The sequence below is a fragment of the Oncorhynchus nerka genome, linkage group LG14 (assembly GCF_034236695.1).
Source record: "Oncorhynchus nerka isolate Pitt River linkage group LG14, Oner_Uvic_2.0, whole genome shotgun sequence".
NCBI lineage: Eukaryota > Metazoa > Chordata > Actinopteri > Salmoniformes > Salmonidae > Oncorhynchus > Oncorhynchus nerka.
In genome coordinates, this window is record NC_088409.1 from 101,402,447 (window position 1) to 101,416,953 (window position 14,507).

The 14,507-nt window shown below is 47.0% G+C and overlaps 1 protein-coding gene across 1 annotated transcript in view; it reads right to left on the minus strand.

Moving 5' to 3' along the window:
• The window catches only part of LOC115125051 (trehalase), a gene marked incomplete at its 5' end in the record, with an annotated part of 19,438 nt that extends 5,414 nt beyond the window's left edge, over positions 1-14,024 (minus strand). The window contains 8 exon segments of the mRNA XM_065000647.1: positions 1-58; positions 205-254; positions 432-513; positions 516-553; positions 3,648-3,761; positions 8,730-8,785; positions 8,787-8,820; positions 13,906-14,024. The exon segment at positions 1-58 is cut by the window's left edge and continues 143 nt beyond it. Coding sequence (XP_064856719.1) covers positions 1-58; positions 205-254; positions 432-513; positions 516-553; positions 3,648-3,761; positions 8,730-8,785; positions 8,787-8,820; positions 13,906-14,024 — 551 coding nt within the window.
• Between the last annotated feature and the right edge of the window lie 483 nt (positions 14,025-14,507).

Below are 14,507 nucleotides of genomic sequence, written 5' to 3' on the forward strand. Positions count from 1 at the left end.
AAGTCCCACCCGGACTCTGCTCCTGAATGCAGCTCTTTCCACAGCCTCTCTGCAGCATCTGAGTTCAGGAAGATGGACGCAGGTTAAGGACCAGGTCTCAAAAAGGGCTTCCCTCTACTCTAAAGTACTTCAGACCAACCCAATAGATAGTGTGTTCATGATGGGGAATGTTGTTTGTTCATGAAGTAGGGAATTAACGTTTACCCTCGGTCAGACCTTCAGCCAGCTCTAGATCATCACTGTAGGACTCCGGTCTGGAAGAAAAGTAACAGACGCAACACACAGATACAGACACACACACACACACACACACAAATCAACTCCAAAAATACATGTACGTGGGTGGGATTTTGTGTTGTGACAGATGGACAAAATAAAGTTGTGTCTTGTATTGAAGGGGATGAGGGTAATGTTCCTGTTGTGTTCCTTACCTGGGCAGGCCCACCTGTACATCAAAACGGTTCAGAACGTGCTTATTCCCCTTTACTTCAACAGCCACAGAGCGGTTCCGATCCAGAACAGGTACTCCTGCTCTAGAGCGGGCAGAGCAGTCCTACACAGTAGAGTAGGTTGGGATTATAATCTACGGCTGGCAGAGCAGTCCTACACAGTAGAGTGTTGGGATTATAATCTAGGGCTGGCAGAGCAGTCCTACACAGTAGAGTGTTGGGATTATAATCTAGGGCTGGCAGAGCAGTCCTACACAGAGTGTTGGGATTATAACCTAGGCTGGCAGAGCAGTCCTACACAGTAGAGTGTTGGGATTATAATCTAGGGCTGGCAGAGCAGTCCTACACAGTAGAGTGTTGGGATTATAATCTAGAGCGGGCAGAGCAGTCCTACACAGTAGAGTGTTGGGATTATAATCTAGGGCTGGCAGAGCAGTCCCACACAGTAGAGTAGGTTGGGATTATAATTTAGGGCTGGCAGAGCAGTCCTACACAGTAGAGTAGGTTGGGATTATAATCTATGGCTGGCAGAGCAGTCCTACACAGTAGAGTAGGTTGGGATTATAATCTAGGGCTGGCAGAGCAGTCCTACACAGTAGAGTAGGTTGGGATTATAATCTAGGGCTGGCAGAGCAGTCCTACACAGTAAAGTAGGTTGGGATTATAATCTAGGGCTGGCAGAAGAGTCCTACACAGTAAAAGTAGATGGGGATTATAATCTAGGGCTGGCAGAACAGTCCTACACATTAGAGTAGGTTGGGATTATAATATAGGGCTGGCAGAGCAGTCCTACACAGTAGAGTAGGTTGGGATTATAATCTAGGGCTGGCAGAACAGTCCTACACAGTAGAGTAGGTTGGGATTATAACCTAGGGGCTGGCAGAACAGTCCTACACAGTAGAGTAGGTTGGGATTATAAAACAGTTCTACACAGTAGAGTAGGTTGGGATTATAATCTAGGGCTGGCAGAGCAGTCCTACACAGTAGAGTAGGTTGGGATTATAATCTAGGGCTGGCAGAACAGTCCTACACAGTAGAGTAGGTTGGGATTATAATCTAGGGCTGGCAGAACAGTCCTACACAGTGGAGTAGGTTGGGATTATAATCTAGGGCTGGCAGAACAGTCCTACACAGTAGAGTGGAGTTGGGATTATAATCTAGGGCTGGCAGAACAGTCCTACACAGTAGAGTAGGTTGGGATTATAAACAGTTCTACACAGTAGAGTAGGTTGGGATTATAATCTAGGGCTGGCAGAACAGTCCTACACAGTAGAGTAGGTTGGGATTATAATCTAGGGCTGGCAGAACAGTCCTACACAGTGGAGTAGGTTGGGATTATAATCTAGGGCTGGCAGAACAGTCCTACACATTAGAGTAGGTTGGGATTATAATATAGGGCTGGCAGAGCAGTCCTACAGTAGAGTAGGTTGGGATTATAATCTAGGGCTGGCAGAGCAGTCCTACACAGTAGAGTAGGTTGGGATTATAATCTAGGGCTGGCAGAGCAGTCCTACACAGTAAAGTAGGTTGGGATTATAATCTAGGGCTGGCAGAACAGTCCTACACATTAGAGTAGGTTGGGATTATAATATAGGGCTGGCAGAGCAGTCCTACACAGTATAGTAGGTTGGGATTATAATCTAGGGCTGGCAGAACAGTCCTACACAGTAGAGTAGGTTGGGATTATAATCTAGGGCTGGCAGAACAGTCCTACACAGTAGAGTAGGTTGGGATTATAAACAGTTCTACACAGTAGAGTAGGTTGGAATTATAATCTAGGGCTGGCAGAGAGTCATACACAGTAGAGTAGGTTGGGATTATAATCTAGGGCTGGCAGAACAGTCCTACACAGTGGAGTAGGTTGGGATTATAATCTAGGGCTGGCAGAACAGTCCTACACATTAGAGTAGGTTGGGATTATAATCTAGGGCTGGCAGAGCAGTCCTACACAGTAGAGTAGGTTGGGATTATAATCTAGGGCTGGCAGAGCAGTCCTACACAGTAGAGAAAGGTTGGGATTATAATCTAGGGCTGGCAGAGCAGTCCTACACAGTAGAGTAGGTTGGGATTATAATCTAGGGCTGGCAGAGCAGTCCTACACAGTAGAGTAGGTTGGGATTATAATCTAGGGCTGGCAGAGCAGTCCTACACAGTAAAGTAGGTTGGGATTATAATCTAGGGCTGGCAGAACAGTCCTACACATTAGAGTAGGTTGGGATTATAATATAGGGCTGGCAGAGCAGTCCTAAACAGTAGAGTAGGTTGGGATTATAATCTAGGGCTGGCAGAACAGTCCTACACAGTAGAGTAGGTTGGGATTATAATCTAGGGCTGGCAGAACAGTCCTACACAGTAGAGTAGGTTGGGATTAGACTCATTCCCAAACCAAACCAAAGGAGAAAATCAGTTGTTTCTCTGCTAGGCACGACCTCGTGTCACCCCTACAAACAATAACCTCAAGTCAAAACCGTTACAACCTGAACAGAGAGTTCTGCCAACCTTTAGAATGGACGCCTTTGAGCATTCATGACAGAAGCCCCATTCATGACAAGCCCATTCATGACAAGCCCCATTCATGACAAGCCCCATTCATGACAAGCCCCATTCATAACAAGCCCCATTCATGACAAGCCCCATTCATAAACAAAATGTTGGGGAAAAAGGAATCGCTACCTGAGGAAATCTGTGTCTTTAGTGGTCTGATAGTAACTACCTGAGGAAATCTGTGTCGTTAGTAACTACCTGAGGAAATCTGTGTCGTTAGTGGTCTGATAGTAACTACCTGAGGAAATCTGTGTCGTTAGTGGTCTGATAGTAACTACCTGAGGAAATCTGTGTCGTTAGTGGTCTGATAGTAACTACCTGAGGAAATCTGTGTCTTTAGTGGTCTGATAGTAACTACCTGAGGAAATCTGTGTCTTTAGTGGTCTGATAGTAACTACCTGAGGAAATCTGTGTCGTTAGTAACTACCTGAGGAAATCTGTGTCTTTAGTGGTCTGATAGTAACTACCTGAGGAAGTCTGTGTCGTTAGTAACTACCTGAGGAAATCTGTGTCGTTAGTAACTACCTGAGGAGATCTGTGTCGTTAGTAACTACCTGAGGAGATCTGTGTCGTTAGTGGTCTGATAGTAACTACCTGAGGGGAAGTCTGTGTCATTAGTAACTACCTGAGGAGATCTGTGTCGTTAGTAACTACCTGAGGAGATCTGTGTCGTTAGTGGTCTGATAGTAACTCTCCACCATCAGAGACAGGAAGGGGGCTGACTGCGACGCCGTAGTAAACTCTAGCCCGTTGAGGATGAAACCATATCTGGAGAGGGGAGGAATGGAAAAAGAAAATATAGATATTACAAAAAATTCCATTCGTTTTGTATCTTTCATTTGATGATTATTAAAACATTGTATCCAGATTTGTGGTTGTATTGTGTTCTTTTAAATTGACAAATAAAACATTGTATGTAAGGTAATTCTAACCTACGGTGCAATCGGAAAAGAATTCAGACCCCTTGACTTTTTACACATTTTGTTACGTTACAGGCTTATTCTAATATTTATTGAATTGTTTTTTTTCCCCTCGATCTACATACGATACCCCATAACGACAAAGCAAAAACTTTTTATACATTTTTGCTAATGTATTAAAAATAAAAAATCATTTACATAAATGTTCAGAGCCTTTACTCAGTACTTTGTTGAAGCACCTTTGGCAGCGATTAGAGCCTTGAGTCTTCTTGGGTATGACTACAAGCTTGGCACACCTGTATTTGGGGAGTTTCTCCCATTCTTCTCTGCAGATCCTCTCAAGCTCTGTCAGGTTGAATTAAGGAGTGTCGCTGCACAGCTATTTTCAGGTTTCTCCAGGGATTCAATTGGGTTCAAGTCCGGGCTCTGGCTGGGCCACTCGAAGACATTCAGAGACTTGTGCTGAAGCCACTCCTGCGTTGTCTTGGTCCTTTAGGTGGCTTTTGGCAAACTCCAAGTGGGCTGTCATGTGCCTTTTACTGAGGAATGCAGAGATGGCTGTCCTTCTGGAAGGTTCTCCATCTCCACAGAGGAACTCTGTCAGAGTGACCATCAGGTTCTTGGTCACCTCCCTGACCAAGGCCCTTCTCCCCCGATTGCTCAGTTTGGCCGGGCGACCAGCTCTAGGAAGAGTCTTGGTGGCTCCAAACTTCTTCCATTTAAGAATGATGGAGGCCACTGTGTTCTTGAGGACCTTCAATGCTGCAGACATTTTTTTTGGTACCCTTCCCCAAAACTGTGCCTCAGCTCCATCCTGTCTCTGAGCTCTACGGACAGTTCCTTGAACCTCATGGCTTGGTTTTTGCTCTGACCTGCACTGTCAACTGTGGGACCTGTGAGCGCCTTTCCAAATCATGTCCAATCAATTGAATTTACCACAGGTGGACTCCCAATCAAGTTGTAGAAACATCTCAAGGATGATCAATCGAAAAACCGGAAGCACCTGAGATCAATTTCCTCAAAGCAAAGGGTCTGAATACTTATGTAAATAAGGTATCTGTTATGTTTAATACATTTGCAAAAAAAAAAGAAAAAAAAAAAAAAAAAAAAAACAGTTCTTGCTTATTATGGGGTATTGTGATGTCATTATGGGGTATTGTGATGTCATTATGGGGTATTGTGATGTCATTATGGGGTATTGTGATGTCATTATGGGGTATTGTGATGTCATTATGGGGTATTGTGATGTTATTATGGGGTATTGTGATGTTATTATGGGGTATTGTGATGTTATTATGGGGTATTGTGATGTTATTATGGGGTATTGTGATGTTATTATGGGGTATTGTGATGTTATTATGGGGTACTGTGATGTTATTATGGGGTATTGTGATGTCATATATTGTGATGGGGTATTGTGATGTCATTATGGGGCATTGTGATGTTATTATGGGGTATTGTGATGTTATTATGGTGTATTGTGATGTCATTATGGGGTATTGTGATGTCATTAGGGGGTATTGTGATGTCATTATGGGGTATTGTGATGTCATTATGGGGTATTGTGATGTTATTATGGGGTATTGTGATGTCATTATGGGGTATTGTGATGTTATTATGGGGTATTGTGATGTCATTATGGGGTATTGTGATGTTATTATGGGGTTATTATGGGGTGATGTCATTATGGGGTATTGTGATGTTATTATGGGGTATTGTGATGTTATTATGGGGTATTGTGATGTTATTATGGGGTATTGTGATGTTATATTATGGGGTATTGTGATGTCATTATGGGGTATTGTGATGTTATTATGGTGTATTGTGATGTCATTATGGTGTATTGTGATGTCATTATGGGGTATTGTGATGTTATTATGGTGTATTGTGATGTTATTATGGGGTATTGTGATGTCATTATGGGGTATTGTGATGTCATTATGGGGTATTGTGATGTTATTATGGTGTATTGTGATGTTATTATGGGGTATTGTGATGTTATTATGGTGTATTGTGATGTTATTATTGTGATGTCATTAGGGGTATTGTGATGTCATTATGGGGTATTGTGATGTCATTATGGTGTATTATGATTGTGACGCCATATTATTGTGACGCCAGTATTATGTCATTATGGGGTATTGTGATGTTATTATGGTGTATTGTGATGTCATTAGGGGTATTGTGATGTCATTATGGGGTATTGTGATGTCATTATGGTGTATTGTGGATGTTATTATGGGGTATTGTGATGTTATTATGGGGTATTGTGATGTCATTATGGGGTATTGTGATGTCATTATGGGGTATTGTGATGTCATTATGGGGTATTGTGATGTCATTATGGGGTATTGTGATGTTATTATGTCATTATTATTGTGATGTCATTATGGGGTATTGTGATGTCATTAGGGGGTATTGTGATGTCATTATGGGGTATTGTGATGTCATTATGGGGTATTGTGATGTCATTATGGGGTATTGTGATGTCATTATGGGGTTATTATGGGGTGACGTCATTATGGGGTATTGTGATGTCATTATGGGGTATATGTGATGTCATTATGGGGTATTGTGATGTTATTATGGGGCATTAGGGGGTATTGTGATGTCATTATGGGGTATTGTGATGTCATTGGGGTATGGGGTATTGTGATGTCATTAGGGGTATTGTGATGTCATTATGGGGTATTGTGATGTCATTATGGGGTATTGTGATGTCATTATGGGGTATTGTGATGTTATTATGGGGGTATTGTGATGTCATTAGGGGTATTGTGATGTCATTAGGGGGTATTGTGATGTCATTATGGGGTATTTAGGGATGTCATTATATGGGGTATTGTGATGTTATTATGGGGTATTGTGATGTCATTAGGGGGTATTGTGATGTCATTATGGGGTATTGTGAGCGTCATTATGGGGGTATTGTGATGTCATTATTATGGGGTATTGTGATGTCATTTAGGGGTATTGTATTATATTGATGTCATTATGGGGTATTGTGATGTTATTATGGGGTATTGTGATGTCATTAGGGGGTATTGTGATGTCATTATGTCATTAGGGTATTGTGATGTCATTATGGGGGTATTGTGATGTTATTATGGGGTATTGTGATGTCATTATGGGGTATTGTGATGTTATTATGGGGTATTGTGATGTCATTATAGTATTGTATTATGGGGTGTTGTGATGTCATTATGAGGTATTGTGATGTCATTAGGGGGTATTGTGGATGTCATTAGGGGAGTATTGTGATGTCATTAGGGGTATTGTGATGTCATTAGGTATTGTGATGTATTGGGGTATTGATGTCATTAGGGGTATTGTGATGTCATTAGGGGTATTAGTATTGTGATGTCATTAGGGGTGTATTAGGGGTATTGGCGTCATTATGGGTATTGTGATGTCATTAGGGGGTATTGTGTGTCAGATTGATTGAGAGGAATCCATTTTTAGAATAAGGCTGTAACATAACAAAATGGGAAAAAGTCAAAGAGGTCTGAATAATTCTCTGGACATCTGATTATACTGTTAATAGTTGTCCAGGCCAAATCAGAACTCAGGAGTCAGAGTTCTAGCACCTATCACACACAGCCTCAAAGTTTATGTAAAGTCTGGGCACTTAATATTCAGGGGAGTTGGCATAACTTACCGCTTTGGTGGTGAATAGACATGACAGGCAGATGGACAGGACAGGCAGATGGAATGACGGGCAGATGGACAGGACGGGCAGATGGACAGGACGGGCAGATGGACAGGACGGGCAGATGGACAGGACGGGCAGATGGACATGACAGGACAGGCAGATGGACATGACAGGACAGGCAGATGGACAGGACAGGCAGATGGACAGGACAGGCAGATGGACAGGACAGGCAGATGGACAGGACAGGCAGATGGACATGACAGCACAGGCAGATGGACAGGACAGGCAGATGGACAGGACAGGCAGATGGACAGGACAGGCAGATGGACATGACGGGCACATGGACATGACGGGCACATGGACATGACGGGCACATGGACATGACGGGCAGATGGACATGACGGGGTGATGGACATGACGGGCAGATGGACATGACGGGCACATGGACATGACGGCACATGGACATGACGGGCAGATGGACATGACGGGCAGATGGACATGACGGGCAGATGGACATGACGGGCAGATGGACATGACGGGCAGATGGACATGACGGGCAAAGATGGACATGGACAGGGCAGATGGACAGGACGGGCAGATGGACATGACGGGCAGATGGACATGACGGGCAGATGGACATGACAGGCAGATGGACAGGACAGGCAGATGGACAGGACAGGCAGATGGACAGGACAGGCAGATGGACAAGGACAGGCAGATGGACATGACAGGCAGATGGACATGACAGGCAGATGGACAGGACGGGCAGATGGACAGGACAGGCAGATGGACATGACGGGCAGATGGACATGACGGGCAGATGGACATGACGGCACATGGACACAGATGGACATGACGGGCAGATGGACATGACGGGCAGATGGACATGACGGGCAGATGGACATGACGGGCAGATGGACATGACGGGCACATGGACACGACAGGCAGATGGGATGATGACAGGCAGATGGACATGACAGGCAGATGGACATGACAGGCACATGGACATGACGGGCAGATGGACATGACGGGCAGATGGACATGACGGGCAGATGGACATGACGGGCAGATGGACATGACGGGCAGATGGACATGACAGGCAGATGGACATGACAGGCAGATGGACATGACGGGACAAACGGACAGAGAACAGATGCAGCTCACCGGTTGATGAGGTGGATGAAGTTGAGGATCATCCCACGGGCGGTGTCTGTCATCTCCAGAGAGCAGGAGACCATTGATCACTGAGGAGTCCCTGGGAGGAACAGAGATCCACCTCACTGTCCCTGCTACAATACACCCCTGGAGGGCTGAGAGAGTAAGGTCTCTGAATGAACAGGCCTGTCTGTCACCTGGAGGGCTCTGAGAGGTAAGGTCTCTGAATGAACAGGCCTGTCACCTGGAGGGCTCTGAGAGGTAAGGTCCTCTGAATGAACAGGCCTGTCTGTCACCTGGAGGGCTCTGAGAGGTAAGGTCTCTGAATGAACAGGCCTGTCTGTCACCTGGAGGGCTCTGAGAGGCCTCTAATGAACAGGCCTGTATCACCTGAGGGCTCTGGGAGAGGTAAGGTCTCTGAATGAACAGGCCTGTATCACCTGGAGGGCTCTGAGAGGTAAGGTCTCTGAATGAACAGGCCTGTCACCTGGAGGGCCCTGAGAGGTAAGGTCTCTGAATGAACAGGCCTGTCTGTCACCTGGAGGGCTCTGAGAGGTAAGGTCTCTGAATGAACAGGCCTCTCTGTCACCTGGAGGGCTCTGAGAGGTAAGGTCTCTGAATGAACAAGCCTGTCTGTCACCTGGAAGGCTCTGAGAGGTAAGGTCTCTGAATGAACAGGCTTGTATCACCTGAGGGCTCTGAGAGGTAAGGTCTCTGAATGAACAGGCCTGTATCACCTGGAGGGCTCTGAGAGGTAAGGTCTCTGAATGAACAGGCCTGTCTGTCACCTGGAGGGCTCTGAGAGGCAAGGTCTCTGAATGAACAGGCCTGTATCACCTGAGGGCTCTGAGAGGTAAGGTCTCTGAATGAACAGGCCTGTCTGTCACCTGGAGGGCTCTGAGAGGAAGGTCTCTGAATGAACAGGCCTGTATCACCTGAGGGCTCTGAGAGGTAAGGTCTCTGAATGAACAGGCCTGTATCACCTGGAGGGCTCTGAGAGGTAAGGTCTCTGAATGAACAGGCCTGTCTGTCACCTGGAGGGCTCTGAGAGGTAAGGTCTCTGAATGAACAGGCCTGTATCACCTGGAGGGCTCTGAGAGGTAAGGTCTCTGAAATGAACAGGCCTGTCTGTCACCTGGAGCTCTGAGAGGTAAGGTCTCTGAATGAACAGGCCTGTCTGTCACCTGGAGGGCTCTGAGAGGTAAGGTCTCTGAATGAACAGGCCTGTCTGTCACCTGGAGGGCTCTGAGAGGTAAGGTCTCTGAATGAACAGGCCTGTCTGTCACCTGGAGGGCTCTGAGAGGTAAGGTCTCTGAATGAACAGGCCTGTATGTCACCTGGAGGGCTCTGAGAGGTAAGGTCTCTGAATGAACAGGCCTGTCTGTCACCTGGAGGGCTCTGAGAGGTAAGGTCTCTGAATGAACAGGCCTGTATCACCTGGAGGGCTCTGAGAGGTAAGGTCTCTGAATGAACAGGCCTGTCTGTCACCTGGAGGGCTCTGAGAGGTAAGGTCTCTGAATGAACAGGCCTGTCTGTCACCTGGAAGGCTCTGAGAGGTAAGGTCTCTGAATGAACAGGCCTGTCTGTCACCTGGGAGTGGCTCTGAGAGTGTAAGGTCTCCCTGAATGAACAGGCCTGTCTGTCACCTGGAGGGCTCTGAGAGGTAAGGTCTCTGAATGAACAGGCCTGCATGTCACCTGAGGGCTCTGAGAGGTAAGGTCTCTGAATGAACAGGTCAGGTATCACCTGGAGGGCTCTGAGAGGTAAGGTCTCTGAATGAACAGGCCTGTATCACCTGAGGGCTCTGAGAGGTAAGGTCTCTGAATGAACAGGCCTGTATCACCCTGGGAGGGCTCTGAGAGGTAAGGTCTCTGAATGAACAGGCCTGTCTGTCACCTGGAGGGCCTGAGAGGTAAGGTTCTGGAATGAACAGGCCTGTCTGTCACCTGGAGGGCTCTGAGAGGTAAGGTCTCTGAATGAACAGGCCTGTCTGTCACCTGGAGGGCTCTGAGAGGTAAGGTCTCTGAATGAACAGGCCTGTATCACCTGAGGGCTCTGAGAGTAAGGTCTCTGAATGAACAGGCCTGTCTGTCACCTGGAGGGCTCTGAGAGGTCTCTGAATGAACAGGCCTGTCTGTCACCTGGGAGGGCTCTGAGAGGTAAGGTCTCTGAATGAACAGGCCTGTATCACCTGGATGGCTCTGAGAGGTAAGGTCTCCTGGAATGAACAGGCCTGTCTGTCCCCTGGAGGGCTCTGAGAGGTAAGGTCTCTGAATGAACAGGCCTGTATCACCTGAGGGCTCTGAGAGGTAAGGTCTCTGAATGAACAGGCCTGTATGTCACCTGGAGGGCTCTGAGAGGTAAGGTCTCTGAATGAACAGGCCTGTCTGTCCCCTGAGGGCTCTGAGAGGTAAGGTCTCTGAATGAACAGGCCTGTCTGTCCCCTGGAGGGCTCTGAGAGGTAAGGTCTCTGAATGAACAGGCCTGTATCACCTGAGGGCTCTGAGAGGTAAGGTCTCTGAATGAACAGGCCTGTCTGTCACCTGAGGGCTCTGAGAGGTAAGGTCTCTGAATGAACAGGCCTGTATCACTTGGAGGGGCTCTGAGAGGTAAGGTCTCTGAATGAACAGGCCTGTCTGTCACCTGGAGGGCTCTGAGAGGTAAGGTCTCTGAATGAACAGGCCTGTGTCACCTGAGGGCTCTTTTTTATTAATTTCACCTTTATTTAACCAGGTAGGCCAGTTGAGAAACAAGTTCTCATTTACAACTGCGATGTGGCCAAGATAAAACAAAGCAGTGTGACACAGACAACAACACAGAGTTACACATGGAGTAAAACAATAAACAAGCCAGTAACACAATAAACAAGTCAATGACACAGCAGAAAAAGAAAGTCTATTTACATTGTGTGCAAAAGGCATGAGGAGGTAAGGTAATAAATAGGCCATAGGAGCGAATCCTTACAATTTATCAGATTAACACTGGAGTGATAAATGAGCAGATGAACATGTGCAGGTAGAGATACTGGTGTGCAAAAGAGCAGAAAAGTAAATCAATAAAAACAATATGGGGATGAGGTAGGTAGATTGGGTGGGCTATTTACAGATGGACTATGTACAGCTGCAGCGATCAGTTAGCTGCTCAGATAGCAGATGTTTGAAGTTGGTGAGGGAGATAAAAGTCTGCAATTGTTCCAGTCACAGGCAGCAGAGAACTGGAAGGAAAGGCGGCCAAAGGAGGTCTTGGCTTTGGGGAGGACCAGTGAGATATACCTGCTGGAGCGCGTGCACGGGTGGGTGTTGTCATCGTGACCAGTGAGCTGAGATAAGGCAGAGATTTACCTAGCATGGACTTGTAGATGACCTGAGCCAGTGGGTCTGGCTTACGAATATGTAGCGAAGACCAGCCGACTAGAGCATACAGGCCGAGTGGTGGGAGGTTTAAGGTGCTTTAGTGACAAAACAGATGGCAGTGTGATAAACTGCATCCAATTTGCTGAGTAGAGTATTGGAAGCTATTTTGTAGATGACATCGCCGAAGTCGAGGATCGGTAGGATAGTCAGTTTTACTAGGATAAGTTTAAGGCGTGAGTGAAGGAGGCTTTGTTGCGAAATAGAAAGCTGATTCTAGATTTGATTTTGGATTGGAGATGTTTAATATGAGTCTGGAAGGAGAGTTTACAGTCTAGCCAGACACCTGGAGGGCTCTGGAGAGGTAAGTGCCCTGAATGAACAGGCCTGTCTGCCAATACTGAGGGCTCTGAGAGGTAAGGTCTCTGAATGAACAGGCCTGTCTGTCCCCATAGAGGGCCATCATTAGTCAGACCCCTAACCTGCACAGTCTGTCCCCATAGAGGGCCAGCATTAGTCAGACCCCTAACCTGCCCAGTCTGTGTAGAAGGCCAGCATTAGTCAGTAACTTCTGCCCAGTCTGTGTAGCCCTACCCACTAGCAAACAGGCCCTAACCTGCCCAGTCTGTGTAGCCCTACCTGCTAGTAGTCAGAACCCCTAACCTGCCCAGTCTGTGTAGCCCTAGAGGGCCAGCATTAGTCAGACCCCCCAACCTGCCCAGTCTGTCCCCATAGAGTCAGACCCCTAACCCTGCCCAGTCTGTGTAGCCCTACCCGCTAGCAGTCAGACCCCTAACCTGCCCAGTCTGTGTAGCCCTACCGGTGGCAGTCCCAGACCCCCTAACCCTGCCCAGTCTGTGTAGCCCTACCCACTACAGTCAGACCCCCTAACCTGCCCAATCTGTGTAGCCTACCCACTTCAGTCAGACCCCTAACCTGCCCAGTCTGTGCCTACCCGCGAGCAGTCAGACCCCCTAACCTGCCCAGTCTGTCCCCATAAGTAGTCAGACCCCAACCCATAGTCTGTCCCGCTAGCAGTCAGACCCCCTAACCTGCCCAGTCTGTGTAGCCCTACCCGCTGGCAGTCAGACCCCCTAACCTGCCCAGTCTGTGCCCAGCCCCTATCCATGCAGCAGTCAGACCCCCTAACCTGCCCAGTCTGTGTAGCCCTACCCGCTAGCAGTCAGACCCCCTAACCTGCCCAGTCTGTGTAGCCCTACCCGCTAGCAGTCAGACCATGGTCTGCTATATGCAGACCCACTAGCAGTCAGACCCCTAAGGACCAGTCTGTCTGCCCTATATGCAGACCCCTAGAGCTGTGCACAGAGAGAGGACCCCTAACCTGCAGGTGTAGCCTACCCGCTAGCAGTCAGACCCCTAACCTGCCCAGTCTGTGTAGCCCTGCCCGCTATGCAGTCAGGAACCTGCAGTCTTGGCAGCCTAGAGAGAGGAGCCCCCTAACCTGCCCAGTCTGTGTGGCCTATGCAGACAGAGCTGTGTAGCCCTGCACGAGAGTCAGACCATGGTCTGCTATATGCAGACAGAGCAGTACAGAGAGAGTGACCATGGTCTGCTATATGCAGACAGAGCTGCATACAGAGAGAAAGACCATGGTCTGCTATATGCAGACAGAGCAGTACAGAGAGAGTGACCATGGTCTGCCTATGCAGACAGAGCAGTACAGAGAGAGTGACCATGGTCTGCTATATGCAGACAGAGCGGTACAGAGAGAGTGACCATGGTCTGCTATATGCAGACAGAGCAGTACAGAGAGAGTGACCATGGTCTGCTATATGTAGACAGAGCGGTACAGAGAGAGTGACAGCTTCACTGACCAATAGTACAGCTCCCTGAAACGTCCTCCAGGTACGACGAAAGGGTGGGGGGTGAAGATCTGAGAGTACTGTTCTGGGTGGGCCAAAGCATCACTACTGATCTGGTACACACACACACACACACAATAGAGTTCACGTTAGCACTGCTCTGGTACACACACACACACACACACACACAATCATTGTTGACTACCACATCATATTTGACCAGACGTACTGTAAGTACACTACAACTACTACTACTACAATTACACTACAACAACTACTACAATTACTACTACTACAAAAACTACAAGTACACTAAAACTACTAGCTAGTTGTGCAAAATGTTTTATAGATATATATATTTATATATATATATATGTAGCATATCATTGTTTATTATGTTTTATGTTTTATGTTCTCCAGCGAGAAAACAATAGCTTATTTCAAAAAGGGGTGTGGCAGATTTCAAAACTCTTCAGCAAAGGACCACAGAGGAAGGAAAAGAGGCTCGGTGGAAATCTGTCTCCCTCCAGCAGGGGGCGATATGTTGTTTCGCCCTCCAAGCAAGGAGATTTTGTATGGAGAGCAATACGTTAACCGGAACGGGGAAGTACAAC